Genomic DNA, 27272 nt, shown 5'->3' on the forward strand with positions numbered 1-27272 from the left:
CCCTTCCTGAAAACTCCGCTCTCGTCCGTCCACGATCACTTTACGTTTGAAGATTCTTGCACCGCATCCGACTGCGGTGGCTCGTGCCGCGCTGCTCCAATCAGGCGTCTGTGCGTCAGAGGCGCAGCTGTCTGCGTCAGGAGCGCCTCCTAAAGGGTGAACGACTGCAAGCTTTGCGCAGGTCGACCTGCAGCATTTTAGTTTTTAGAATATTTTTGCAGCGAGTCTCTTTCTTTTCTTCTTCTCTGTGTTTTTATTTTTATTTTTATCTTGTTTTCTCACGAGGCCAACATGTCGTCACACCTGAGAAAATTGGCCACGCGCGTGGACTGTGCGGAAGGCTGAAGCGTTTATCTGACTTTAGAAGACTTTCTAGTTTCAATTAGGTGAGGATCATTAGTAAGAAAAATACATTTTTTTTATTATTAAATCTGTGCCCGATGGAGTCCGCACCCGTCCCGGGACAGAACCCGGTGGAGTTGGAGTTCACACAGGAGAACATTGAGACGGTGAGTTACTTGAAATAAGTCTGTGGACAGCGTGTTAGAGAGTCAGAGGCACAATGTGACCTAAACTTGACATATTTGTTTTAACAAATATATGACTGTGTTTTCTTGTCGTTTTAATTAGTCAGTTTTGCATTAGAATAAAATAAAAATAAAACATCTGTTAGGGGGGAGACGGGTTCAGTTTTTGTAGTTTATAGTTTTGGAAGCTCCTCCAGTTGTAACTTGATTCCAGCTTTAAGCATATGCTGTCCTAATAATAACCAACAGCATGTGTTTCGGATTAGTTCCTATGACAACGCATATTTACTATCTAAGAAATTGGTCATCCCAGCATGCATGATTGTTGATAAACGCCAATATGATTTTTTTAAAAAATGTATTTACTTCGTGCCAGTTAAATACCTCCTGTAGTTGTTTTTGTTGATGTCCTGCTTGACTTATTTTGATCCAGAGTTTCTCTTTGTGTCTGCCGGCTCGTCCCTCTCCAGGCTCTCTACCAGCTGTACTTCGACCCGGACATGGAGCGTAAGAACGTAGCTCAGAAGTGGTTGACCCAAGCCCAGGCCTCAGCACAGGCATGGCAGTTCTGCTGGGCCCTGCTCAGCCCTGACAAGGTTCTGCTTTCCAAATTCTACCACTACTCCTATTGTTCTTATTAATTATTATTATAGAGGCACCGATTTAACGGAATCGGCTAATTTTCACCTTCATCAGCTCTGACTGGTGACTGGTCAGTTAGTATCAAAATTCTTTAGCTCTTTTTCCGTCCAGTGAATGCACCATATGTAAGCCCCAAGGGCACGCTAAACAACACTCTTCAGTGAGGAAGTTTTTACCGAAGGACGGTGTACCTATATTGTACCTACTATTAGCAATGCAATCTGAGGTCAATCCATTTGCACTATCACCATATTCATAACTCAATTAAATGAGTTACGAAACATTTTCAATTCAAAAAGCCATTTTGCTGCTAAATTATTAATAGACAAATGAGTTCAACAGCAAAGATATTTATTTTTAATCTGTCACTACAACCATCCAGATTGGTGCAAAGTGTTATTCTATCCGTTCATCTGTCAGGTGTTTCAAGAACCTCTGATCATTCATAGAACTTCTTGTGGACTGTGGATGCTAACATTAGCATTGGGGATGTTTAGCATTGAGATACTACTTTAGGTTTGAATAGCTTCGCTTATAGGGCAACTGCTTTTAGCTTGAACACATCAAAAGTCTTTTCCAGCGTCCCATCAGGTCATTTTTTGAAGCAAAAATTAACTCCTAGTGGGTCGAGAGAAGTGGCTTCGTCACCCATAGCTGTTGTTTGCGGATTAAGCTTGTGTGTCACATTTACGGGCATACTGGAAACATACAAATACAAATGTTCTGATCAGAAAAAAAGAGGATTAATTGCATACAAAAGTAAACGTTAAAATCTTTGTCATTAATCAAAATTACAGCATTAAAGTCTCAGCAATGAAACGGACCATTTAAAGAGATACACAAAGTCAGAAATGCTAAGAAATAGCTTAACCCAGGGGTGGGGAACTCCAGGCCTGGAGGGCTGGTCTCCTGCAACTTTTAGATGCATCTCTACTTCAACACACCTGAGTCAAATAATCAGGTCATTAGCAGGACTCTGGAGAACTTGACTGCACTGTTGGATTCACGTGTGTTGGACCAGGGAGATATCTAAGAATTGCAGGACACCGGCCCTCAAGGACCAGGATTGCCCACCCCTGGCTTAACCCGAAAACCTTCTGTGGTTCAAATGCTTGGGAACCCAACTGAACTCAGGGTTACTTGGAAACCTTTGTTTTTTACAGATGCGATTCTGATTTCAGTTTGTTGTATTTATTGACAGAGAACTACAACAACAAAAAAGACTTCCGTGGACATCTTTGGTTTGTTCAGGTTGTGAGAGTGAGAGAAAGACGTTCAGTACACAAAGTACATCAGAGTTGTTTTGTTTTGTGTTTTAAATTGAAATCAGTAACAACATTCTGATCTCTATCTTTGGGATTCTGTAAGACTTTCACAACTGATTAGGAAAAGAAGTTAAGATGGACATGCTAGAAGGAAGAACACTGGGGAGTGTTCATCATCCTGCAGAAAATTGGTCAAATATTGAGTTTTGATTACGGTAAATTATTTTCAAATGTGTCTCTTTGTAGATCCCGGAGGTTCAGTTTTTCGGCGCCAGCACACTCCACATCAAGATCTGCCGTCACTGGGGAGACCTTCCCGCAGAGCAGCACGAGGACCTCAGGATGCAACTTCTTTCCCACATCTTATGCTTCTCCTCTGGCCCTAAAATGGTGCTCACTCGACTGTGTGTGGCACTGGCCTCGATGGCTCTTAACCTAATCCCCCAGGCGTGGTCTGAGCCGGTGGCAGACATGGTGAGAGCATTCCAACCTCAGGAACCGGACTCTCAAGACAACCCTGGTGCCAAGGCTTCTCAGGAACCCCATGCACATTGCCTTGCTCTCCTGGAGCTCCTCACCGTACTTCCAGAGGAGTTTCAAAGCGGCCGTCTGGCCCGAGCCCGTCGCACCCAGCTGAGGGAAGCTCTGGTCGGGGAGTGGGCTGTGGTGTGTGGCATGCTCCGACAGCTCCTACAAAGTCAGGATTCGTCCGTTCAGGTGAAGGAGAAAGTTCTCCGCTGCCTCTCCAGCTGGGTGGGGCTGGATGTGCCACTGGGGGAAAGCCAGGAATTGGTCCAGGACTGTTTTGCGGCGTTATCCGACCCAGGGTTGTTCGACACCGCAGTGGAGACGATAGTTACTGCCATCACACAGCCGGATTGTCAGAGGTGAGCACCAAGCTGGATCTTTTGTGGCCATCAGATCTCAGTAGCTGAGGTGATTTTTCGGCTATATCGAAATAGCAAAACTGCAATGGAAACACTTTTTCACATCACACGAGTCACGTGATCAAAAGCCGGATTTTGGATGACGAAGAAGACGGCAGGAAGGAGGAGGATGATGATGGTTTGCTTTTGGGTGGGGTTTTCGGACAATGTGCAGCTGGCTCCACCAGAGCTCTCACAGCATATTTTTATGAACCGTGAATATGCTCTTGCAGTATATTCACGGTTCCCAAAAGTTGCGTGTCATTTGAACGTTTGGAATCCATAGCTCTTCTGTAAAATTGACTACAATTTCCATAAAAGACATTATAAGTAGCTGCTTCAAAGTATAAGGAGCTTATTGCTCCAACGCCTGAATAAGACGCCAACGTCTCCTCTAGTGGTCGATAGATCGCCATGGCGAATTATGAATATGTCTTATATAGCTGTTTACATCAGTCACACCATGATTTTTAATGACTTCTCGCGTGAACAAGCTTATTCACATGTGATTTTAATTTAATTTCTTATTTAATGAAAACACTGCAATTGCGAAATTGTGTTTTTCCAACATTAGCAGAATATCAACAAAGATTTGCGCACATTTGTAATGGAAACACAGTTAGTGGTGTGATCTCTAACTTTTGCGGACAATGATGGCGACAGTAGTAGGAGTTTGTCCTGTTGTCGGTGGGTCACTGGTTCAAGCCCTAACCCCGTCCTTCTCTATTGTTGTCCTTGGGCAAGACACTTCACCCGACTTTCCTCTGGTGTTGGTCAGAAGGGCCAATGGCGCAGCATAGCATCTTCTCTTCTGTCAGTGAGCCCCAGGGCAGATGTGATGACTATCCAGTAGCCTACTATCATCAGCATGTGAAAGGGAATGGCTGATTTTGTTGTGAAGCGTCTTTAAATGTCATTTCATTTCTTGTGTGGAGGTTCATTAACGTTCTGCTGAGCCTGATGCCTATGGTGCTGGGCCTTTACGACCAGCTGAAGACAGCAGCTCAGGACGGGGACATGGAGACCACCCACGGTATCTGTCGCATTGCCGTCGCTTTGGGGGAAACACACTCCAGGTATGCACACACACTAAAACTTCCACGTTTGCCACAGGTGTTTTCATGTGCTTGTCTCTGGTAGGGTTTTGCTGGGACAGCCGGACCACTGGCAGGAGTATCTGGCTTTGGTGAACATGATTCTGTTCTGTACGGGTATTCCTGGACACTACCCGGTTAATGAGACCACGAGTTCCCTGACACTCACCTTCTGGTACACACTGCAGGTATGGAAACGGAGCAGGCATTAAAACACTAAAGGTTGCTCAGATTTTTAGCCAAGCGAGCAAAATGTTGGCCAAGTTCAAATTATATTGGTTATTTATAGGTTTTTTTCCCCTCTCTTTCTTACTATGTGCTGAACATTCAGGATGACATTTTATCTTTTGAGGAAGAGAAGCAGGCAGTGTACCTGCAGGTCTACAAGCCAGTTTACTTCCAGCTGGTGGACGTGTTGCTGCTCAAATCCCACTATCCCTCCCAGGAGGAATACGCCTCCTGGTCTTCTGATGACAAAGAGCAGTTTCGAATTTACAGGTACGTCGCTTAAGGGATGGAAGTTTTCCAACATCTCTTAGTCTAGGTCAGGTGCAGAATAATTTGCTCAATCAAAGCAGTGTCAAAACAAACGAACTTCATAACGGCGGCAACAAGTTGTTGCTTTTACAACTGAGAGCAGCTAATTAGCATCTCAAAAAATACCTGAACGATGACCCCAAATCCCTGGGGAGTTGAAAGGGAGGCTTTGTGGAAGCAGGGCAGAAGTAGAGAGACGCAGGAAGTTCTCTTACATGAATCATAATGGGCAAGAATCACATCCCATACACCAACATCTCTTTGCTCGTTTTGTTAACCATGCGGCCAGGCAGAGATTCAACAAGGAGCGGCAAAAGCAAATAAGGAGGATTAGCAGTGATTGCCAACAACTGATGGTGTCATCAGTGTTACTGTGGAATATCGTTTCAGATGTCTGAAAATTTAGCTTTTAGCATCTCATGACAGTCTTGAAACTGTCATAGAGCAACTAAAACCAGGGCAATCTGGAATAAAACTCCCGTTGGGTCCTGCAAGACTTGAGACTGGGGTTGGAGATTTACCTTCGAGCACATGAGTCTGCAACCTTCACAAACCAAAGAGTCGTCTCCGCTGTCAGTCAAGCTACACAAAACTCGTTAGATCTACAAAACCTTTTTGTGAAGACAACTTTAAAAGTTTTAATGAATATCTACTGCAGGAAATCATTTTGTAAAAGAACGATCACTTTGGTTTTAAAACAAAGAAAACCTTGAAACATATAAAGAGGGAATTTATACATTTTCTTCTACGGGATGTTGATGTTTTTGGAAAATTGTGTAAACAAAAAAGCACTTAGTTTTCAATGGAATGGTGACAAAGAAACAATAAAGATTACTGACAACTGTGTAATTATGTTGTGGAAATTCAATGCAGAGTTAATTCAATGGAAAAATAACAAAACAAAATTAATATCTTTTTTTTTAATTTGTTGGTTCTACCTTTTTTTTTTTTTTCAAATATCAAGAGCCACTGTGGAAGTTCCTGTTCTGGCAGGAGAACAACTCTCAACATGTAAACAGAACTACAATGGCCCAGTCAAAGTTTAGACAAAAAATACATTTTGGACTCTATGACAAGACCTGAAAACTCATGTTCACAAATGCTTTCCATCCAATCTGAAAGCATGAATGGACAAAGAGTTCAGTCTGCATGTGGAAAACTGAGTAATTAAAAAAATATATATTTTAAAAAAATGTTTAATCCCTTTTCCTCCCCCCAACTTCAAGTGTGCACTACTTTACTTTATCTATAAAAAATTGCAGTAAAATACTTTGTCGTAATGCTACAAAATGTGGAACGACTTGGGCAGTACAAATACTATAACATCTGGATTTCTAAACAAAATTCCTCCAGTAACAAGTCGCTGCATATTTAGCTGCTTCATACCTGCTATTTACCCTCAACCTGTCGGCTGTTTTATCCCCAAGGGTGGACATCTCAGATACTCTAATGTATGTGTATGAAATGCTGGGAGCGGAGCTGCTTAGTAACCTCTATGACAGGCTGGGCAGGCTGCTCATGGACCCCCAACAGTCAGCGGTGTGGCAGGTAATGACATCAACAAGCTTAAGTATTTAAGAATTTAAAGGGGCAGTGTCATGCAAAATCGACTTTTTTGAGCTTTACATCATGTTATATTGTTATTTCCTCATCAAAAACATACCTGGAGTGTTGCTTTGATTCTTACATGCATGAGAAATACTTTAATCTCCCATGGCAACCATTCAGCTGTACGAAACACCTGGGTGGACCTAGCTCCGCCTTCGAGGACGAAGCTCCTCCTCTGAGCTGCAGTTTCCAAGTTTCTATGCTTCAGCCTCACAGATGCTCAAATCTACCAAATGTTATAAATTAAGTTGATTGATTGATTTGAGAGCAGCCCTCTGCGGTGATTTTCCCCACTCAGCTCCTTCAGACCAGCCAGAAGAAATGAGCAAACACCTGGTGAAACTGCGTATCTGCTGAGCTCATTATGTGAGCTACCTTTCAGTGCAACATTGGTAAAAATGTTGTTAAAGGGTTAATAGAGAAGCCATGTTGTGATGACTTCCTGAAGGTGGAGTTTCAGAAAGAGGACGAGTTTTTAAAAAGACAGAGGCCCAATTTGAAGGCGTTAAATTACCAAGTAAAACTTCTTTTAAGCTGTATCTGATATATGTTGCATTGGAAAATCTATAAAATGACAATATGTGCCTGACAAATACATAATACTGCCCCTCTAATAGTAAAATGCCATTTCATCCACTGCTTGTGAACTGCAGGTGAATTGAAGTGAAATGAACAGGTGCATCTCAGTAAATTAGAATACATTTATTTGGATTACTCAGAAAATCTGAATAGTACATAAGACTAATTAAGACATTTTTGCTACTGAAAAGTGTGTTCATGTACTGTATAACATGTGCACTCAATAGTTGGTCTGACCATATGGTTAGAAAACTGGACAGAGAGATGCTGGAGTAGGGGAAATGATCTTTGCCTGATAATGGATGGAAGATATGGGTTGAACTTCCTCTTCTGCTCTCGGCTCATTATTGATCCTTTTCAATTCAGTTGGTCTAATTTCAACTTTGATTTGGTGCTTTTTTTGTTTGTTTGTTTGCAGATTTCTCTGAGAAATCAAAGTTTTTGTTTTGTTTAGCTGCAAGTTATAATCATATGACTTTCACTGAAATAATGAACTTTTTAGTGATATCATAATTTACTGAGCTGCACCTGCATCGCATGCTGTAAGTTTTCAATTGGGTTCGATATTATTTTGGTTACATTTTGCAATGCAAATAACATTTTCTGAGCAGACAGAGAAAAAGAAAAGCGGATGGATGGAGTTAAAAGTTAACATACCCAGACAACCTTGTTTATTCCAACACATCTTCTGTTCTCTGGAGCTTCTGGAAGAATGTGGATCGGCGTCATTTCGGACCTGTAGATCTTTGTTCTTGTCCACAATCTCCTGTAAATGACATGAAGTTACTTTTTTTTTTTTTGTCGTAATCTTAACCGGAAATCTCACAAAATACATAAAACAAAAACTGTAAAAGTCTTAGACTTGTAAATGAAGTTTTAAATAAAAACAACATTTTATAGCTATCAACACTGAAGACATTATATTATTAATTTGTTGTTCCATATCTGACTTATTCTACAGAGGTATGGGGCCACACATATAAAATCAAAAGAAAGTTATGAGAATTTTATACAAAGTGAATGCTAGAGGATATGCTAATAAATTGGTTGTTCAATGAAGTATCTTGAAACTATGGGATTTAGCTAATTTATAACCTCTATCAGTTATGTTTAAAGCTAGAAAGAGATTGCTGCCAATTAAATTGCAAAAGTTCTTTGCCTAAAGATCTAGTGACAGAGATAGCAGACAGACATATGATTTCAAAAGTAAAATTACTTTAAAAGAAATCTGCCTTCTGGTGCATGAAAGAGTTCATGCTCTCAAGTCAATTAAAAACACTTTATAAGACAAAGAAAACCATATCTTATATAATTCTGCATTTATTATGAAGGGAATTATATATTGTTTGCAACTTATTTAGTTAACTTGAAGTAAACATTTATTTTATATTTTTACTAGTTCAAAATGAATAAAGATTTTATTTTATTTAAAACAGGCATGAAATTTTATTTTGTAATTACTGAGAAAAGGGGGCAGGTTCATACAACTTTTTGTTTTCTTCTTTCTGCTCCCTTTGCACTTATGTGCTGTAAGTGTTGTAAGAGTATCTGTCTGTGAATAAATGATGAAATTTGTTCAATTCAGTGCATAAACTGATCGATTGATTGAAGTCGGCTGTTTTTGCTCTCCTAAGGACATCGAAGCGCTGCTGTTCGGCTTCCAGTCCATCGCCGAGACCATCGACGTGAACTACTCTGACGTTATTCCCGGTCTTATCGGTCTGATCCCTAGAATCAACATCAGCAACGTGATGCTGGCCGACACCGTCATGTACACCATAGGTATAAACCCCAACTTTGAAGTAAAAGGCTCTAATCAGTCACTTAAAACAGATAATGTTTCTTAATCTAACTTTTAAATTAGAGATGCATCGATCCAATATTAATACCAGTATCAGTTCCAATATTGAAAAAAAAAATTTGGTGACAATCCATAAAGGTAAATCTATTTAATCTAATGCTACGTTTGTGCTCTGACCGACGTCGTGGTTTATTATTTATTTTACGTTATATTTAGAATTCCTAATTGCACTTTCTGAACCATTTGAAAGAAGGTTTGTTGCAGTTTATTTTGATCATATTTGCCCAAGTTAAACATATTTTTGTCAGTTTCAGTTTCTTTATTTTACATTGGCTGCCATACTCCTAATTGACTCCTAAAAGCCTGTGTTTAAAAAAAAAGAAAGAAGAAAAGAAATATTTGAAGTAAATTCAGCCCTGTTTTTCTGCATCGGATCGGTATCAGCCGATGCTAAACCTCAGATATCGGTATTGGTATTGCAAGCAGAAAAACGGGGATCGCTGCACCCCTAATTTAAATTCTATAAATAATCTCGAAACGCGATCAGAATTTGGTTCGAACCATCTTTGTGAAACCGGAGTCCGCTTTAGGCTGCCGTAGTAACGAGGCAAAAATGTCGAGCAGGGTCACTGGCTGAGTGGCTGGCGGACCACCCGGTGATGCTGGGTGGCATATTACCCATGGTGCTGCGGGGCCTTGTGAAGGCAGAACTGTCCATCTCCAGCGTCTCCACACTCAAGCGGATCTGCAGGGAGTGCCGGCAGGACCTGGCACCCTACGCTCAGGACATCCTCACCGTGTCTCAGGTCTGACACACGACCCGTCACGCCTCCACGTCGTCACAACTCTTGATTATTTTGTTTCTTTTCTGCTCTTTTCCGTAAGGACGTGCTGGTGAAAGAAATCCATGAGGTGAGTAAGTACCCTGGACATCTTATTAGCTCTGTTTTTAGTTTTAAGACAACTAGCTGCATTGGTGTGTGTGTGTGTGTGTGCAGAGCAGCCAGTGCATGTGGCTGATGCAGGCCCTGGGTTTCCTGCTGTCAGCCCTGCCAGCAGAGGAGATTTTAGGCAGACTGCACTCACTCATCAGCCCTCACATTCAGCAGCTGGACTCACTGGTTCGGCAGGAGGTAAGCCTGAAGCACAAAGGAGTTTACAAAAAGGACTAAATAACTGCTGGAGTCTGGCCTGTGCAAACATAAAAGCCTAGACCAAGACCACACCTATCTGGATATGTGGGAAAACAAATACATTTTTATGCGTTTTGGCCTTTCATACCCACAAAAACTCAGTTTTGTAAAACTAAAAACGACTATTTATAAAAAAGTCCAACCAAAGTGGAGATTTGAGAAAACTCACTACTTGTGTTTGCATGTGTACTAAGGGTGAGCGATATGGACTCAAAGTTTTACCACAGAATTGTGGTACCATTATGATAAAGATTTCTTACTACTTGTTTTTTAAATTGACTGTATAGCTGGCACAGCGCCACAAACAAATTCTGCTCTTAAAAAAAAACAAACTCATTTATGACATGTTTCTTTACCAGTCAGATAAAAAAAACCCAACTGTGATTTGTATCACGGAACTGCACACGGCAATGTCATTTAATCATATAGTTTGGCATTTATTTATATTTTTCCTTGAACAAACAGAGGAGGAAATACTAAATAAAAAAAGACAATCCTTTATCATGTATCATGACAATGATGAATGAGAATTTTTAAAAAGAAATTTATTACGATAAATTATAAGCGATACGGTAAATGCCGTATCTGGTAAATTCTGGTATGTCACATTTACTAAATGTGACATATTTGCCAAGGAGCCTCAAGTAAACCTACCGTATGGTATATACAGTATCTGTCCAGACAAATGAACCTCCTGGCACCATGTTTAATTTGTAACAGGAAGTCTTGATTATTTTTGAAATAATTTGATCGTCTGCTATAGGTGTTAGCTTTGCGCTCCACTGCCCCCTACAGGTTTGGAATGATTAAAACAACACTCAGGGGCGGGTTTGTGTGAGTTTATGTGGATGAAACTTTTTCTGAAACAGATCCTGTGTGTGCATACATTAAATAGACCTGTGTTCGTGTACACACATAGCTTCCACTAATCAAAAGTAGGAAGCATAATTTCTTCTCTTAGAGGTTTGTCTGGACTCAACATTAATATAACGGTGTAGAGGAGATGACATTTCCTTTAAACAAATCAGCTGACCCTTCCGATGAAGCTGATGATCAGTTCTGCAGATAGAATTAGGTTTGGAGACTTAAAATGTCGCACTAAATCATCTAAACATTGACTGCAAGACCAAGAAACATCTGTAAATGTCAAAATCACATTTCTCTCCATCTCAATAGCCTGACCCTGCCACTAAGCAAGGCATCATGTCCATCCTGGGTTTGCTGTCCAGCCTGTTTACCACCCTGGATGTCAACAGGCACGCGGATGGCTTAGACGAAGAAGACGCCAGCCCCAGACTCACAGCTGCACAGAGCATTCAAAACCCAGTTAGTTTACCAAAAAATAAATCAATAAAAATGGCGCAATAATAAAGTGAAAGGTTATATTTTTGTATATTTTATCTTATTCTTCTACACGTTTAGGTTGTGGTTGTGCTGCAGCAAGTGTTCCCTTTAATTCAGACCATCATTAGCAAATGGCTTCATGACTCGGAAGTCGTTGAGGTATTCGTTTTTGGGTTGTTGTTTTTTTTTAGCTCACTCATCACTTCATCTGACTGCTACATACATATTTCATCAGCCTTTGCATGCTTAATGACCCTCTCATCCTAGGCAGTGTGCGGGGTCTTTGATAAAACAGTCCGGACCCTGCTGCACGACTTTGGCCCCATGGTGGCTCGGCTGAGTGAGATGCTGGGACAAATCTACAGCACTTACCCACAAGCCCCTGCCCTGGATCTGACTCGTCAGGCATGGATCCACAGATCTGAGCTGGGATAAAATAATAACATTTCATAAAAACGTTGCTCTGTGTGGAAAAGCCAGGATTAATTTCACGTTCTCTTTAGATGATGCTTATCTTTGCTGGAGAGGAGCAACACATATCAGACGTCAAAAGTCTTGTGGAAGTGCTGACCTCAACCACGCTTTCTATATTCCAGCAAGGTAACAAGGGCTGTATTACACTGTTGCATATATTTGAGTCATGATTTATTTTGCTTCCAAAATTGAAATTTTTCAAACACATCTGAATAGGGATTAATAGACCTGAGTCAAGTTGAACCCTCAATTGGTGTCAAACGTTTGTGCAGCAAAAATGGTTTTGTTTGCGCCGCTCTCCTCTTACAGATATACTGTAACCGTTTTTAGAGGTCATCAAAGGCCAACCAGCCCGTCCACATTTACCAAGTCAAACTAAATGTGGTGTCAATCAACCGTTAGAGTTGTGCAGCAAAAATTTTAGTTTGTGCCGTTCTCATTTAAAAAAAAAAAAAAAAAAAAAAAGTCTCCACAGGTATTCAGAGATCAATCTGCCCTCCTCCATCCCACATCACCGGAATCAAACAAAATTCATACATATTCATTTTGCTATTTTTGTGCAACTAAAAGTTTGACGCAAAATTTGTTTGATTTTGTAAATGTTTGGGGGCCGGTTGACCCTTTGTGACCTCTGGAAACATTTATTAATATCTTTAAAAAAATGATAGGGGCACAAACAAAAACCTTTACGCATGTGACACTAATTTCATTAGATTTGAAAAATGTGGGCTGGGGCCAACTTCACTCAGGTGATGTAAAAACTTTAGGAGGATTAAAAAAAGAACAATGAAACAACTATTTTACCCCACTTACAGACAACCATATTTCAATTGTGTTTATCATACTAATCCAATCAAATGCATTTTTACAGACAATATATTTAGGTGATTCTTTTCCACATTTTACATGATTCAACATCCCCTGGTATGTTGAAAATAAGAACGGCGTTCAGAAAAATCTGAAAAGCTTCCATTCGAAACAAATCTAATAAAGTTTGGATCTTTGGAGGCAAGTTGAAGCAATTTTGAGCGACTCAACACTGGGTGACAGTACTTTGTGCTCTACGTGTGACTCGGCAGGTCCAAGGGATCATCCTGACATCGCAGAGTCATTCATGAACCTCCACGCTCAGGTTGGTGGACGGCGCATTGAAACGCAGCCAGTAACTGAAAACATCACAGCTGCTCTTTGTCTGTCAAACATTTAGATTCTTAAAAGGAGTCCAGACTTGTACCCGTCGACCCAACTGGACGTCAAAGCTCTGTTTTACTCAGGTGAGCATCAGCGCAGGACGGCGTTCTTTACAAAGCTCCACAATGCAGGGCTTCAAAAATATTCTCTCCTGTTTTTCTGCAGGGATTCTGTCCATCAAGTTCCCAGAGACACCCACTGTTAAAGCAGCCTGCCTATTCTTTGTAAGCAGCAAATGGGAGGGCGAGGGAGGTGTGACATTTCAGATCGGGAACAATTGTTCCTTAAATCATACGACTTTCATTTTCTGTCATTTTACCAACAGACAGAGTTTTTGAGTCGCTGCAAAGACATGCCGGCTCTGAACGACGTGCTGCAGAGCGATGGAAAGATCCTGACAGAGACGGTGCTGCAGGTAGACCGGCTCGTCGTCTGCATTATTCTGAGGGGCGTCGCCGCCCTCATGCGTCTGCGTTGCTCCTCTCCCAGGCAGTCGGAGGGGGTTCTTCACGCAGCCTGGCAGAGAACTTCTCCGAGGTTCTGCTCAGTCTGAACAGACACAGTCCGGGTCTGCTGTCTCAGTGGCTCACAGAAACCCTGCAGACCCCCGGGTTCCCGTCGGCACATGTGACTATGGAGCAGAAACACACCTTCTCTCAGCAGATCCTGAGGTAAGCTAACATTTGCTGTAATCCAGGTGTTATATTTTAGGACGGTATCATGTGTTTTCCAGGCACACAGTGTTATTTTATAGCACAATCAAGAAACTATGTTAAATTCAGTTCTTAAAAGAAGCATTATGGATCAAATATGACTTAAAAGAAATTTGACTTTGTAATTTAATGCCTTGAAAATGGGCCTCTGTCTCTTTAAAAACTCCTGCTCTTTCTGAAACTCCACCTTCAGGAGGTCATCACAACATGGCTCCTCCATTAACCCTTTAATAGAGGGTTAACGTTTTTACCAGTGTTATAATCTACTCTGGGTCTTTGCTAATTGCTGCTGGCTAGTCTGAAGGAGCTGAGTGAGGGAGTCGTGGGCCAGGGCTGCTCTGTGAAGAGGAAGTTTAGAGGCTTGAACTGCAGCTCTGAGCAGATTAGTCCTCGAAGGCAGGGTTAGATCCATACAGGGGTTCTGCACAGCTGAATGGTTGCCATGGGAGATTAAAGGATATCTCAAACATAAAATTTCCAATAAGAAAAAAAAGAAGTACTTATAATTATAGAGTAATAAATCTTCATAGACTAATAGTTATCTTAGTAGTAATAATTTAGTTCAGCTAGTTTATAAATTTCTGATTATGTCTGTGTCTAAAACAAACGGAGCCGTGTCACATCCTATTTAAACCCCAGGGGAACAAATACTAGTTAATAGCTTCCTAATTTACACTTAGGAATTATTAGCTAAGAACTATCTACCATAGTAATTCATGGCTAATCCATAGCCATGAATTACTAGTTAAAAGCTTCTTAGACACCTGAAAAATGATTTCAAATGCTTCCATTACTTGTATTTTTTAAAGTGATTGTTAGAGGTACATTTTTCTTTTTTTGTACTTAACTAGCTTATGCAAATTAAAGATTTTTTTTTTCTCAAAACAGTCAGAACTCGATTATGCTACTGTAAAAAAAAAAGTTATTTAAGAAATTACATATTTTTAATTGCAAAAACCTAGAAAATTCTTTGATCAGTTTTATGGAGCCCAGCATCTCACTGTGTTTTGAGATCTTTAAAATAAAAGCCTCTACTGTCAAACTAATAAAAACAAGAAAATTTTTTTTTTATCTATGATTGTGTTTTACTCAATCAGTGAACAAACTCAGGAATCACTTGATCTAAGCTGGTACTTTAACAGCTTTTCCTACACAAGGTGTCCTTCCTTCCAGGGAACAAACAAACAAGCGTCGCGTCAAGGAGACGGTGAAGGAGTTCTCTCTGCTCTGCAGGGGGCAGCAGGGGGCCGGCTTCTCTGAATGCTAGCCGTCGGCAGGACAACCCGGAGCGGGACGATCCACTCGGGACGAGACGCTGGATGAACAGAAAAACACCTGGACACGACAACACATGCGCATTCAGAGGACAGTTAAGCTCATCTGAGTCACTGTGGGACATGTTTTTAATAAAATAGTTGTCAGAAAGTGTCACAGTGCCATGAATGTACATTTACTGGAAGAAAAAAGAAACGAAAAACAACAACACTGATTAAAGCAATCTGTTGTTGCAGGTGAATGAGTGTTTACTGATTGGTTCCTCTTTCCAGTCGCATGCTGCTGCTTTATGGGAACATCCCAGTCCAGCCCCTCCCCCCCCCCCTCTTCCCTCCTGTCCGTTACAGCCTTTTTTTCTTTTCTTTTTTTAAAAAAAAAAAAAAGCTTCCATCATTACATCGTATAACTTAGAACTCTCATATCTGCTAATAGATAAGAAAAACAACTTGATCACATCCACGACAGTAAGGAGAACAAGAGCGACTTTTTAAGAAGAGCGCGCGTAGCGACTTTCTGTTTTTAATCTGCGACGGTCGTCGTCGTCGGGAGGGTGGAAAATGTTTGAACTAGGACAGTCTCTGTGGAGGTGGGTGCTCACTGCAGAGGGTCCATGAGTCTGTGAATTTGATCCACTCAGGATCCTCCTGCAGCTTCCCCGACCAATGGCTGCCCACTATCGTATCCTTGTGAAAAGGTTCAGCACAGACTTTGATTCCTGTTTGGAGAGAGAAAGAAAATGGTGATCATTTTATTTGGAGATTTTTAAGATGGAGTGTAGCGAATCTTTATTTCCAGTTCAATATTTTGTCTTTCAGTTTCAAAACTTGTTTCAGTTTTACACTTTTAAAGTTTTTTGATTTTTTTTTTGTTGTCGTTTGAAAAAATTGTTTCAAACATTTTATTTATTTTTTTTCACCTTAGTGCATCGTGTTTTACTGAAGAGGTTCCAGAAGCGAAGAGTCTCGTCTCCGGCTCCGGTAACAATGGCCTCTCCGTCCGGAGACACGGCCTGATGAGGACCGTGTGAGAGAACATGAAATCTTGTGGAAACATGAAACCTCGAGCAAAGCTCAAGGTTTGGTAACTGTAACTGTAGTTACCATTTCCTGCTGGAAACTACAGTAACTACAGTGGAGCGGTAACCAAACGGTTCAGACATCTGCAATTCATTCCCGTAGTGACATTTATTAATACATTTACAAACGCACATTGAAGCAATATGACGGCGTTGCATTAGAACGAATTGCAGTGGTGTACATACTTCTGCCAATTCACTAGTGCGCTAATATTGGAGCTAATTTTTTGTTTAGCGCTTTGGCATTTTTTTTCTAGCAATGAAAACGTTTAGCACACCCGGCTTCCCCTAAATTCATTTTTCCAGATTAATTCTAAAGCACCAATTTACTTGCCAGTTAAATAAAGTTCTACGTCTGTAATGAAGTTTTTGTTATTGACTTTAAAGAATTCTTCAAGTAGGTAGACGTTTCCGTTCATGCTCTTATTTTGAAGTGTGCAGGCTGTTTATGCAGCTTCCTGTCCTCGTGTTCTCCCTTGTTACACTTCAATAACTTTTCATAGAAACGTACAGGAACAACATAAAACACAGACAGTTGAACAAGTTAGAAGCATAAATACGGTATCTATTGGTCTCATATAACGTAAATTATGTCAAAATGAAATCGGCGACAGCGTTGGAGTCTTTCAAGGGCAGATATAATTTGCGCTTCAGCATTAGCATCTGCTAAATACTGTATATACGTAGTGCTTTAGAGTTAGCAAAACTAACGTGCATCATATGTTCTTTAGGGTTAGCGCAGCTAACTTTTTAGCTAGCGGTGCCCACCACTGACGAATTGGATTGATTTGAAGAGAATGGATCATAGAGTGGATTTCATTTGAATGGGATCCGTACAAAGAAAGCAGCAATCAAAAGAGCGAGAACACGAAAGGTTCTCACTGTTTTACTTCCTCTGGACGTTTTGTTATGTGGTCAAAGCAGCTCTTAACATACCAGATATAAGACTCTGTAGGAGTGTCCGGTCAGCTTGGCCACCTGCGTTAGAGACGGATACTTCCACACCAGAATCTGGTTCTGAGAGTAGCCGTGAGTGCTTACCTGGACAGAAAAAAACAAAAAAACACATGTAATTACATACACATTTTAATAGGACTTCCCTGGGGAAAGTTTGAAAATATTTTTTCAAATGTATTTATTTGTGGAGTACATTCAGAAATGAACCGTGACATTAGCTTGTTAAGGTAACTGGCTGATTTTACAGCTGACCAGATGGACTGGTCTGATACAACCATTGAATGCACCATATTTAAGGTTGCGCTAACAACACTCTTCTGTGTGGACGTTGTTACTGTGTGAAGAAGCCTAAGCTATTCTCAAGAGGTTTTTTTTTCCTCAAAAGTTCACTTATAACTATTTTTCCCATTTTCTAAGTGAAATAATTTGCCAATGGAACTAGAACAGAATTACTGACTTCAGACGAGCTGCTACATCTTGCTGAAAACTTACTTGTGAGCTAGTTTTATCGTATTTTAAGTGCACTAAGATATTTGCAGTAGAAACTAGAAAAAGATGCTTGGCAAGATGTAACATTTTTGCAGTGTAGTTGAGACCAATGCACCAAACTGAAGACATTTGTTATCCAGTCTTTGGTAGGAAGAGACAGATACAAAGGAAAAACATACAATCATGAAAATGATCAGGCAATTAATAAGATTTATTCCTTATCTGTAACCCTCGGACGTCTCTGAGAAATTGCTATTTTATTTTAACTTTTAAAGGCAGTTAAATTTTCAATTTATCCAAAATGTTGGGAAAAAAAAAAAAAAAAAAGAATTCAACAAGAAAAATATTCACGGCTTTTGAAGAGAAATCACAATAAATCAGCCACGGAATCTCTCTGCGCTAACTATGGGTTGCGGATGGTCCTCCTCACCAGCTCGTTGGCGTGTTTGGACCAGGCCAGGTTGCAGACCTGGGAGCCGGTGTCGGTGCTCTGCAGCGCCTGACCCGTCAGGGTGTTCCAGAAGCGCAGGCAGCGGTCGGCGGTGCCGCCGCCCGAGGCCAGCAGCCCGTGCTGGTGAGGGGACCAGGCGATGGCCTTCACGGCCGCCAGGTGGTCGCTGTACTGCTGCACGGGGACGAGGCTGGAGCTGTTCCACACCAGCAGCTGGACGGACGGGGGAAAAAAAAGAAAAAAGAAAAGAAAAAAAGACGAGAGTAAGGATGCTGCTGGACAAAATCTGTGCAGCCCTACCAGCACATTTATTTGCAACAATTCTATAGGAATCTATACTGTATCAAATTCCATTAGTTTATATCGAAAGAAAAATAAGTTTGTGCATAAAATTCTGTAACTTAAATTGCCAGCATTAGGTCAGCTTAGCTGCCTGGTCTTTTCTGAAATAAAAAAAAAAACATCAAAGAATTTTTGAAAAAATACATAATTGTTTTACAAACATTTGAGCAGCCTAAAATCAGTTGGAGCATTTTGAATCAATTCAGAATTGTCAGGACTAGGAATTTTAATTCTCTATAGAATAGATTTTTTTTCTGTACCTCTGGTGTATTTAACACCCCCACCTTCATAATGTTTAGAAGAAAAACCAATTCTTTCTGTATGATTACTACTATTACGTTTGTTAGTTATTTTATTGCATAAGTGTTTAATAAAGATCTTATATCATCTAAAGGTAGTTTATTTTTATTTTTTAAATACAAACTTGATATTTTGGTGTTACTATTATGTATATTATGCAGGTTTATGGCCCCCTGGTGGCAGCATCCTGGAGTTAATTAAAGCTAAGGCTGACTAAGACAGTTTAAAGACGCAATGGTCCACTTTTTTCATTTCACTTGTGTAAGGTTTAGTATCGGCTGATGCTGATCTGATACAGAAAAACATCGATGATTTAACTTAAAACGTTCCTGTTTTCAACCACAAATATAAATGTAATGAATTGAACATTTATCTGATAACTCTGCACCAGAACAGCACACTTAAATACACCAAAAGCTTCACAAGCTTGATCAAACATGTAAAAAATAAACTGCAACTTCTTTCAAATGGTTCAGGAAGTGAAATTAGGAACTCTAAATATAATGTAAAATAAATAATAAGGCATGATGTCGCTCAGAGCACAAAGCATAGAATTAGACAGAATAGATCTGTTCTTATGGATCGGGCACATCGTCACCAACACCAATCTCGAATTTTTTCAATATCGGGACCGATAGAGAAATTCCTATCAGATCGGATCGCATCTCTACTAGTGTCCGCTTGAGGTGCCTTACTTTGTTGTCGTTGCCTCCAGAAGCAAGGTGCTGGTGGTCCGGAGACCACTTGAGGCCGCACACCTCTTGCCGGTGACCTTGCAGCCTTCTCTCCGTGGCGGGCGGCGTTCGGACGTCCCGTTGCAGGATCACCCTGTCCCGACTCCCCGACGACAGCTGCTCCCCGTTCCACGCCAGCGCACCTGCAGCGCCGAGGATTTCAACAGAAACAAACAAAAAAAAAAACTCATCGTTATGATTGAGTGAGCGCCATTCGGCCCTGCGGTGCTCGGCTAGGACCGGACTGACCTACTCGGGCCGAGTGGCCCTCCAGACACGTCAGCTTCCGGCCTCCGGCTGCATCCCAGATCTGAACGTAACCCTTGTGGGTTCCTACGGCCACCAGGCTCCCCTGAGCCATCCAGAGGAAAACAAAGAGTCACTTTTTCTCCTCAGACGTATCTAAGCAGCAGATTGATACGCTCAGGATCCTCACCCGCTCATTCCAACACACCGATGTGACAGAGTCCCCGTCAACGGAAAGGTCACATAACCTGGTCACCTGTTGGTAACAGAGACCTTTTAATTATTATTATTATTGTTTTACAAACAAATATAAAGCATATCACATCTATTCCTATCCATTTCAATACTGTACAAAGTCTTGTGGGAAATATCGAAACCTGTTTTGTATGTCACAGTTGGATTTACATCAAACTCATTTTCATTTTCTATCATTCATGATAAGAATCCTGGATGTCCTGAAAGGGTCAGTTGTGGCAGAATGAATGGATAAAACTGGTAATTAAACAGCTGCCTCCACATTCAACACGTGCCTTAAATTAAATACTGATCATCTTTTCACAATCGACTTACAATTAATTGTCAACTAATGGTTTATTCGATTAAAAGCTGTTCTAATCAAATAACTATAAACTTCCACTTAGACCTTATTTTAATGCTGTAGTTTGGCTGCCAAACAACAAAAGTTGTCCTTAAGCAGAGCCAGTTGGTACAGAAATAAAGATGGCGGGACCATATCAGAACGTGAAAGAGAAATGGTCCACACAAAGTTGGGTGTGGGATGTCAATCGAACATCATGAGGTTCTGTTTTGAAATGTAACAGAACAACAAGCTCCTTAAGTTTCACCTTAGTAGTATTCATTGAGCTTTTTCTCTAAACATTTTTGACTTTTCAAGCTCAGAAATTTCCACAGGTTTTTTTTTTCTAGAAATTTTCTGAGAATAATCTTGACTTTTCTAAGAATTTGAGCAGAAATGTACTCCTTTATTTTCCCATCTACAAAGAGAGATGTCCTTTTGTCATCATAGGTGACAAACAGACAGAGAGAATAACAGACAAATTGCAGCATGATGAAAAAAACAAAAAACAAACCATGATACCGATAAGCAAGGCTGACTGCGAGCGCTCTCGTGAATTAATAATGCACTTCATGGAGCCAGCTTTTAACATTCCTTCAAGAGCAACTGCAGGGAGTACTTCCAACTCTGTGTTCTTTGTTTCACATATTTTATTCCTGTCATCTTTTATTTTTCTATTCAGCAACCTAAGAGGTTCTTGTTTTGCTATATTTTATAGGTATGTCTAAGGTTAGTAAGGCGAGAAAACCACAATTTTCTGTTAGACCCTAACCATAACAATTTATCGTTAGTCGATCAATCAACGTTTTTACTGAGCAGTGTTGCTCCCGTCTGACCTGGCTAGTGCAGGCACTCCACAGGTAGACGCAGGCCCCCAGCCCCACGCTCAGCAGGTTTCCTGCCGACCAGTCCACCAGGTTGAGGTAGAAGTCGTCCTGCAGCTCCGGAGCGTCCAGGACTTTGAACGGGATCTTGGAGATCTTTCGCGCCGGTTTGCGGGGCGAACGGAGCAGCTTGTGACTGGAGAACCGTCAGAGAGAGAAAAAGAGAGAGAGAGAAAAAAAAGAAAAAACGATCTGAGCTGAACAGAAACTCCAGTAAATGTAAGGTGGATCGTTTGCTACCTCTTGTTGCTGAGCGGAGAAAGTGAGAAGGGGGAGACTTCATTACCGCCATCGCAAGGCACTCTCTTCGTGTGGACAGCGTACTGCAGAGATCGCACACACAAAGCGTTACACCTTCAGGTCGTATTGAAGCGGCTCCGTCTGATGAGGATTTGACGGCGATCTGCACCCTGAAAAGGCTGCAGGAGTCTGGAGCGAGGACTTCGTGCCGCCGGTCGTCGGCGTGAGGCTCCGCCACCGTCTCGATGCCGGCGCCAAGCAGCTCATTCCTCAGCAGGGCGGCGTAGGCCACGGCGTCTAACGGAGGAAAGACACGGGAAACCCAGGAGCGGGTCAGGATCAGGGATCAACAATGGCTGCCGGGCGAGCGAGCGGGACGGGCGGGGTTCTGACCTTTGCTGGAGTCGGAGCCGGCGTCCTTCGCTTTGTGGTTCTGCGCGGGAGAGTGGCAGTTCTCCTGCAGAGAAAATCCATGAAGCATCTCCAGCTGAATCACGACTGGTCAAAGAGCTCAGTGTTTTTTTTTTTGTTTTGTTAAATGAACAGCCTGTGCAGTTGACGGGTAACATAAAGCTCTTACGTTGGCATAGTGGAAGTTGATGCTCCAGTTGCTTCCAGCGCGGGTGGGAATGAAGCGGTCCCCTGACTTCACACTGAGAGGGCTGCAGGCAGCTCCTAAACTCTAGGAAACCAACAGACAGCTCGGCATGGTTACTGAGGACAGGATGCACACCGTTCTGTCAGAACCAAACGCCACGGTTTGATAGAAAAACAGACGGAAAGAAGGATGGATTTACTGTCATACCTGCTCACATTTACATATTTATGGAACAAAATTCAGACTAAGGTCCCAGTTAAAAAAGAAGACTAAGAAACAAATAAATAGAGAAATCAAGTAAATATAAAAAACAATTAAGAACTTATAAAAGTGAGTTGATGCTGAAATTATCTTTGCTAAATGCTAAAAACAGATGTAAATGGATTATTATTTATGTATGTATGCATGGATGTATAGATGAAGATTTTTGATGTCAAACAACCTCACGTGGACATGTTGATGTGATGAAATTCGGACTTAAGTCCCAATTTAAAAAGCCCAATAACTAAATAAATAAACATATAAATCGAGTGCTTATGAAAATTACGTGTTTATTAACAGGGTTAAAAAGAGAGCCGAGGCTGAAATTAGCTCTGCTAAATGATAAATAAAAACACATGTAAATGAACTAATATATGGATGGATGGACATACGAACTAGAGGATTCAAGTCAAACCAGCTCACATTTACAAAATTCAAACTGAGGTCCCAGATTTAAAAAAAAAAAAAGAGCCTAATAAACGAATATATAAATCTAGAACGCATAAAAAAAATTAAGTGTTTATCAAAGGGTTGCAAAAGTGAAATGATGCTGAAACGATCTTTACTAAATGCTAAACAGACATGGAAATGGATGAACGGATAATAACACGGATTGACAAATAGATGGATGACAATGAGGCGGAGAATAATGTCCAGAAAGACAACGTTTTATGCTGTAATATCTTCTAATATACTTTTCTGTAGGAAAAAAAAACCCCAACTGTAATCTTTCTAAGCGTTTTTCCCCCCCACTCTGTTTAGGAATCCCGTGAGGAGGTTCAGCACAGTGATAACTCAGAGCTGAAGTCTTTGTTCTTACCTTAATACTAAACTGTGTGCATTAGTGACGCTGCTGTCCTGCTCACCTTGGTCATGCGGCGCTCTGTGTGCAGGTTCTGGTGGTTGATCTGCCTCAGCAGCCGTCTTTCGTACTCTTGGTCCATCCGTTCAGTGCTGTGGGTTGTGTGGGAGGGGGTGGCTGCTCTTCCCGCCCCCTCTACACCTCCGCTCCCTCCCGGTGAGGAAATCCGCAGAGGATCCCCATCTCTATATGAACCAAAACAACTTCATTCAAATCACGCAGCACCAAGGAGCGATTTAAAGGCTCGAGAACGTTTAACGAGCCGGGGCGACACGAACCGAGCGGCCCGGTTAGCCTGCTGCGGTCGCGGTGACACTCTGAGGCGGCGTGGGCTTCAATGCTGGGTCTGCAATGCTTTAAAACCCCCGGCCACCGTTATTTTTTATTATTCAGGCGAGAGCAGCAGAAACGTTTCATGACGTGCTCATAAGGAAAGCTGCACCGTTGTCATGGTATCATGCTCGCGCACACCAACAACCGCTTCCACCTCTTCAAACTAACCCCAGCTATCCGTCCTGCCCCTCGATGGGCATGCGTGTGTCTCACCGACCTGCCGGGTGTCTCAGGTGACCAGGGCGGCTAACATCTTCGGCTGAAAGGATGAACTCCGCGTTAGGAAAAACTGTAAGTCGTGTTCCGTGTAGCAGCAGCGGCACAGCAAGATGCCAACGCGACTCTCTTATGTTGTTTATGTTCGCGACAAAGATGGCGTCCGGAGTCAGCTGTGGCAGAAATTTTTTTTTTTTTTTTGCTTTGAGCTGACTTCTGCTGCCTGTGCTGTGAGCTTTGAAGACGGCGCAACAGCGACGCCCGCTGGTGACTTCAGCGCATTGTTGAGTGAGTTAAGGCCGTGGCTGTCGGTGTCTTCGGTTTGGCCACAAGATGTCGCCGTTGCTACGCAAAACAACGTAAAAGGCGTTTGGAAGTGCTAAGTAAATTCAAGTAGCAGGCCCTACATTTCGAGCAGACTTGGATGTGAATTAAACTAGATTAATACTAGATTGTATTAATAAAGAAATTAAATTTGTGGTATTATGTTTGACTCTAGGCTTGGAAGCTGTTAAAATGTATATTTAGGATTCACTTGTATAATAACTTTTAAAAAGTCACCTAATGCAGTGTTCATATTTGTGTAATTCAATCTAAGCCAAAGTATTCAAAGAAGTAGACCTATAATAACTGGAGCTATACAGATTGACAATTCAGATAGAATGTACTGTACATATTTGACATTTATAGAAAAGTGGCAAAATAAAGTCAACTTTTAAAGAAAACCATAAGACGTACTGTTTGTTTCTAGTGTCTCTGGTCAGAAAAAAGCGTTTTTGACTTGAATTCAAAAACAGAGAACTGACCAAACACACCGTGCCCAAGGCCAATCTTGGTGGTGGAAGCATCATGCCATCTCTCACTATTTCAGCCCTGCCAGAGAGATGTGCAGAAATATTTGCTTTAACTGGGGGACTGTATGCAAATGGACGCCACACTTTTTAAAATTTTACCTGTAAAATATTTCCAGCCATGCATCAACTTTCTGTCGCATAAAATCCAAAGTAAATACGTAGTGCGGAAATGTTCAAAGTTTATAAATCCTTTTGTAATGCACTCTATCTTTATTCAATATAAAACATCAGATTCTGTCAAAGCCAAGCCTAAACAGTTGGGTTGAGACTGAGAAAACATTTTTACAGACCTCCTGAAACCTGCAAAATCCCCCTCACAATAATTTAGGCCCCATGTGCCAAACATCAAAAACCGGTCTGTGGAGCAGATAGTGTAGGAACCGATAACACATGCTGGCTTAATGGCCCCTGTGTGAACACGACTTCAAAGCAAACCCAGATCTTACGTTTTCGCTTCATGATGTCAAAAATTTCAATTCCCCGGCGAGAATCTCCGGAGGCCTCATTTGGCAAATGAAACAGATAAAAACGTTCGCTCTTTGAACTTTCTGGTGGAAGGGGGAGAGGGAAGAAGTCGTAAACAGACACAGTAGAGTTGACCTACTGTTGCTAAGACACTACTGAGACACGGTTGAGTAGAGTCAAGGCATCTTCGGTGGCGGCCTGAGCCGCACGGCGGTCACGGCGGTCACGTTTCTCCTCTGACGGAGCAAAACACTGAGCCAGCAGGAACATGTCCAACCGACCTGGCTTCCCACAGACTGCTCCTAGATGGCTTCTGATTAGGGTCTGACATTTGAATTCCTACTGTACATGTTGTTTTGGAATGCAAGGCCCGTGTTTTGGACACGCGGTACTTCCCTTTTTTCTCTCTCCGAACATAAAAACGTGTCCACACACCGAGTTACCAAACAGATAACAAATACAAGAAATCCATTTATTCGTTCCCAGGTGCTTATCGGAGAAAAGGCCCCACAGACCTATAGATCCTCCACTGTGCTTAACAGTAAGCATGAAGTGTATCCTCTGTTTCATAGCAGATCCACCTGGACGGTTTAGTCAAATCTGAATCTAATCTGACCAGATTATGCAGTTCCAGTTAACATCCTGGTAAAGTTGAGCAAAATTCACATTCATTTAATTATCACTTGCAAACAAACAGTTGGTGTGTAACTAGTGTCTAATGGCTGTTAGTAGGACTGGTTGTTAGGACGATCATTAATTGATTGATTACTAAAGTAGTTGACAATTATTTCAACGTGGTGGAGAGTCTGAGACTTGGTGACCCAAAGACAGAGTTTTCTAGCAGTGAACTGTGATCTCACCTCCCTCATCGTCCCGCTGGCTGAGTTTTGTGGCAAGATAAATACGGGTCCTAGAAGTTCCTAGAAACTGATAAATAAGGCATAAATTAAAAAAGGCTACAGGTACTTTTATCTCAAAGGGCTTGTTGTTATGGGTCCTGGTTAGTTTGGAAACTATTAAAGTTTGGGGTTTTGTTTATACCATACAACTACAATTAATGACAAAGCTGTTGTAAGGATTTATGCAAATGCGACCTGTCAACGCAAAGTTGCCCACAAGTAGGAGAAAAATAACACAGGATTTAAATTTCTCTTTCACCAAATGTGGTGAAGATTTTCTAGCATCACTTTCAAACGGTGTCTAATGGTCGTTATCAGGGCTGCAACTAATGATTACCGATTATTCTGACGATTAATCGGATGACATTTTTTTAAACAGATTTTTCATTTTACATTTACTCAAGCTTTTTTTTAATATACAACATTGGAATCGATTCCAAACATAAATAATATTGATGTCAAAATGGTACCAGTATCAGACATTGTTTTTGTTCTGTTGTTTCTCAACTCTACCTCAAAAGGATTTTTGCTTTGATGTGCTCTTAAAGGACAATTTTTCACACATTGGAGATTTTGTTGTTTTGTTTTTCTATTGTTAGTTTGTAATGTCCATATGTTATATGTAAAGTATTTAGTAGACGCCTACAAGTTTCATTCAAATTCTGCTCTAGGTTTGAACAAAATAATCCAAAGGACAAACCCAAAAAACCAACCTAAATTTAAACGGAAATAAAAAGCGTCGGTATCAGTATCGATATCGGCAGTACTGGCGATATATTTACTTAGTATCAGATCGATACCAAAATATGCAGCATTGAATACCTGCGAGGTGTAGCTTGCAGTCCGCAGGTGTCTGTACTTTATCAACTTTTGCTGCAGCTGCAGGTCTTTTAGGCAATAACTCTAGTTTTTGCACTTCCTTTGCCTTTTCTTAAAAAAAAAAAAAAAAAAAGAAGCTGGACATTAAGGGCCTATTGAAAGGTGTTGTCTTCAGCTCCATTCATCTTCCTGTAGATTCAGACCAGGTTTCCTGCTGAAGAAAAACAACTACACGGCACGATGGGGCCACCACCACGCTTCAGCATGGGCAGGTGTGTTCAGGTTGGTCTGCATCCTGCATCAGCCCCACACAGGGCAACGTGTGGCCTGCATGTTGACATGAAGGGCAGAGCGTGGTGCTGGCGGGGTGCAGGGCGTGGTGGAGGGGCTGCCATGGGACCTGAGGTCATCAGAACGGAGGGTGGGAGGGGTATGCTGCAGCCTCCTTGTCCCTGTAATACAGCCAGAGGAAGCCGGGTCAGTGCTTTCTGAATGTGACGC

The 27272-nt window shown here is 41.4% G+C and overlaps 2 protein-coding genes across 6 annotated transcripts; one reads left to right on the top strand and one right to left on the bottom strand.

Moving 5' to 3' along the window:
* Positions 1 to 154: 154 nt before the first annotated feature.
* On the top strand, positions 155 to 15404 carry LOC114146453 (importin-13-like). Of its 2 annotated transcripts, XM_028020487.1 has the most exons (21): positions 161 to 509; positions 998 to 1123; positions 2681 to 3321; positions 4296 to 4436; positions 4501 to 4642; positions 4786 to 4952; positions 6419 to 6539; positions 8813 to 8960; positions 9604 to 9785; positions 9865 to 9891; positions 9978 to 10112; positions 11349 to 11498; positions 11595 to 11675; positions 11784 to 11921; positions 12020 to 12116; positions 13070 to 13122; positions 13198 to 13264; positions 13347 to 13405; positions 13507 to 13596; positions 13671 to 13852; positions 15068 to 15404. In XM_028020487.1, the coding sequence occupies exons 1-21, from the start codon at positions 441 to 443 to the stop codon at positions 15159 to 15161; spliced, it is 2910 nt and encodes a 969-aa protein (XP_027876288.1). In that variant the 5' UTR covers positions 161 to 440; the 3' UTR covers positions 15162 to 15404. The 2 variants fall into 2 exon arrangements, with proteins under 2 accessions (XP_027876289.1, XP_027876288.1); XM_028020488.1 differs by lacking the exons at positions 13070 to 13122; positions 13198 to 13264; positions 13347 to 13405; ... (1 more) ...; positions 13671 to 13852; positions 15068 to 15404 and adding an exon at positions 12862 to 13063 and having other exon boundaries at positions 155 to 509.
* On the bottom strand, positions 15280 to 23934 carry fzr1b (fizzy/cell division cycle 20 related 1b). Of its 4 annotated transcripts, none has more exons than XM_028020499.1 (14): positions 23736 to 23933; positions 23190 to 23370; positions 22045 to 22146; positions 21858 to 21921; positions 21634 to 21761; positions 21465 to 21547; positions 21177 to 21360; positions 19954 to 20019; positions 19767 to 19869; positions 19479 to 19660; positions 18121 to 18354; positions 17181 to 17285; positions 16086 to 16178; positions 15280 to 15884 (listed from the first exon to the last, which is right to left on the bottom strand). In XM_028020499.1, the coding sequence occupies exons 2-14, from the start codon at positions 23265 to 23267 to the stop codon at positions 15843 to 15845; spliced, it is 1464 nt and encodes a 487-aa protein (XP_027876300.1). In that variant the 5' UTR covers positions 23268 to 23370; positions 23736 to 23933; the 3' UTR covers positions 15280 to 15842. The 4 variants fall into 4 exon arrangements, with proteins under 4 accessions (XP_027876300.1, XP_027876302.1, XP_027876301.1 ...); XM_028020501.1 differs by having other exon boundaries at positions 23687 to 23933; XM_028020500.1 differs by having other exon boundaries at positions 23464 to 23933.
* Between the last annotated feature and the right edge of the window lie 3338 nt (positions 23935 to 27272).

This window comes from Xiphophorus couchianus, chromosome 6 (assembly GCF_001444195.1).
Source record: "Xiphophorus couchianus chromosome 6, X_couchianus-1.0, whole genome shotgun sequence".
NCBI lineage: Eukaryota > Metazoa > Chordata > Actinopteri > Cyprinodontiformes > Poeciliidae > Xiphophorus > Xiphophorus couchianus.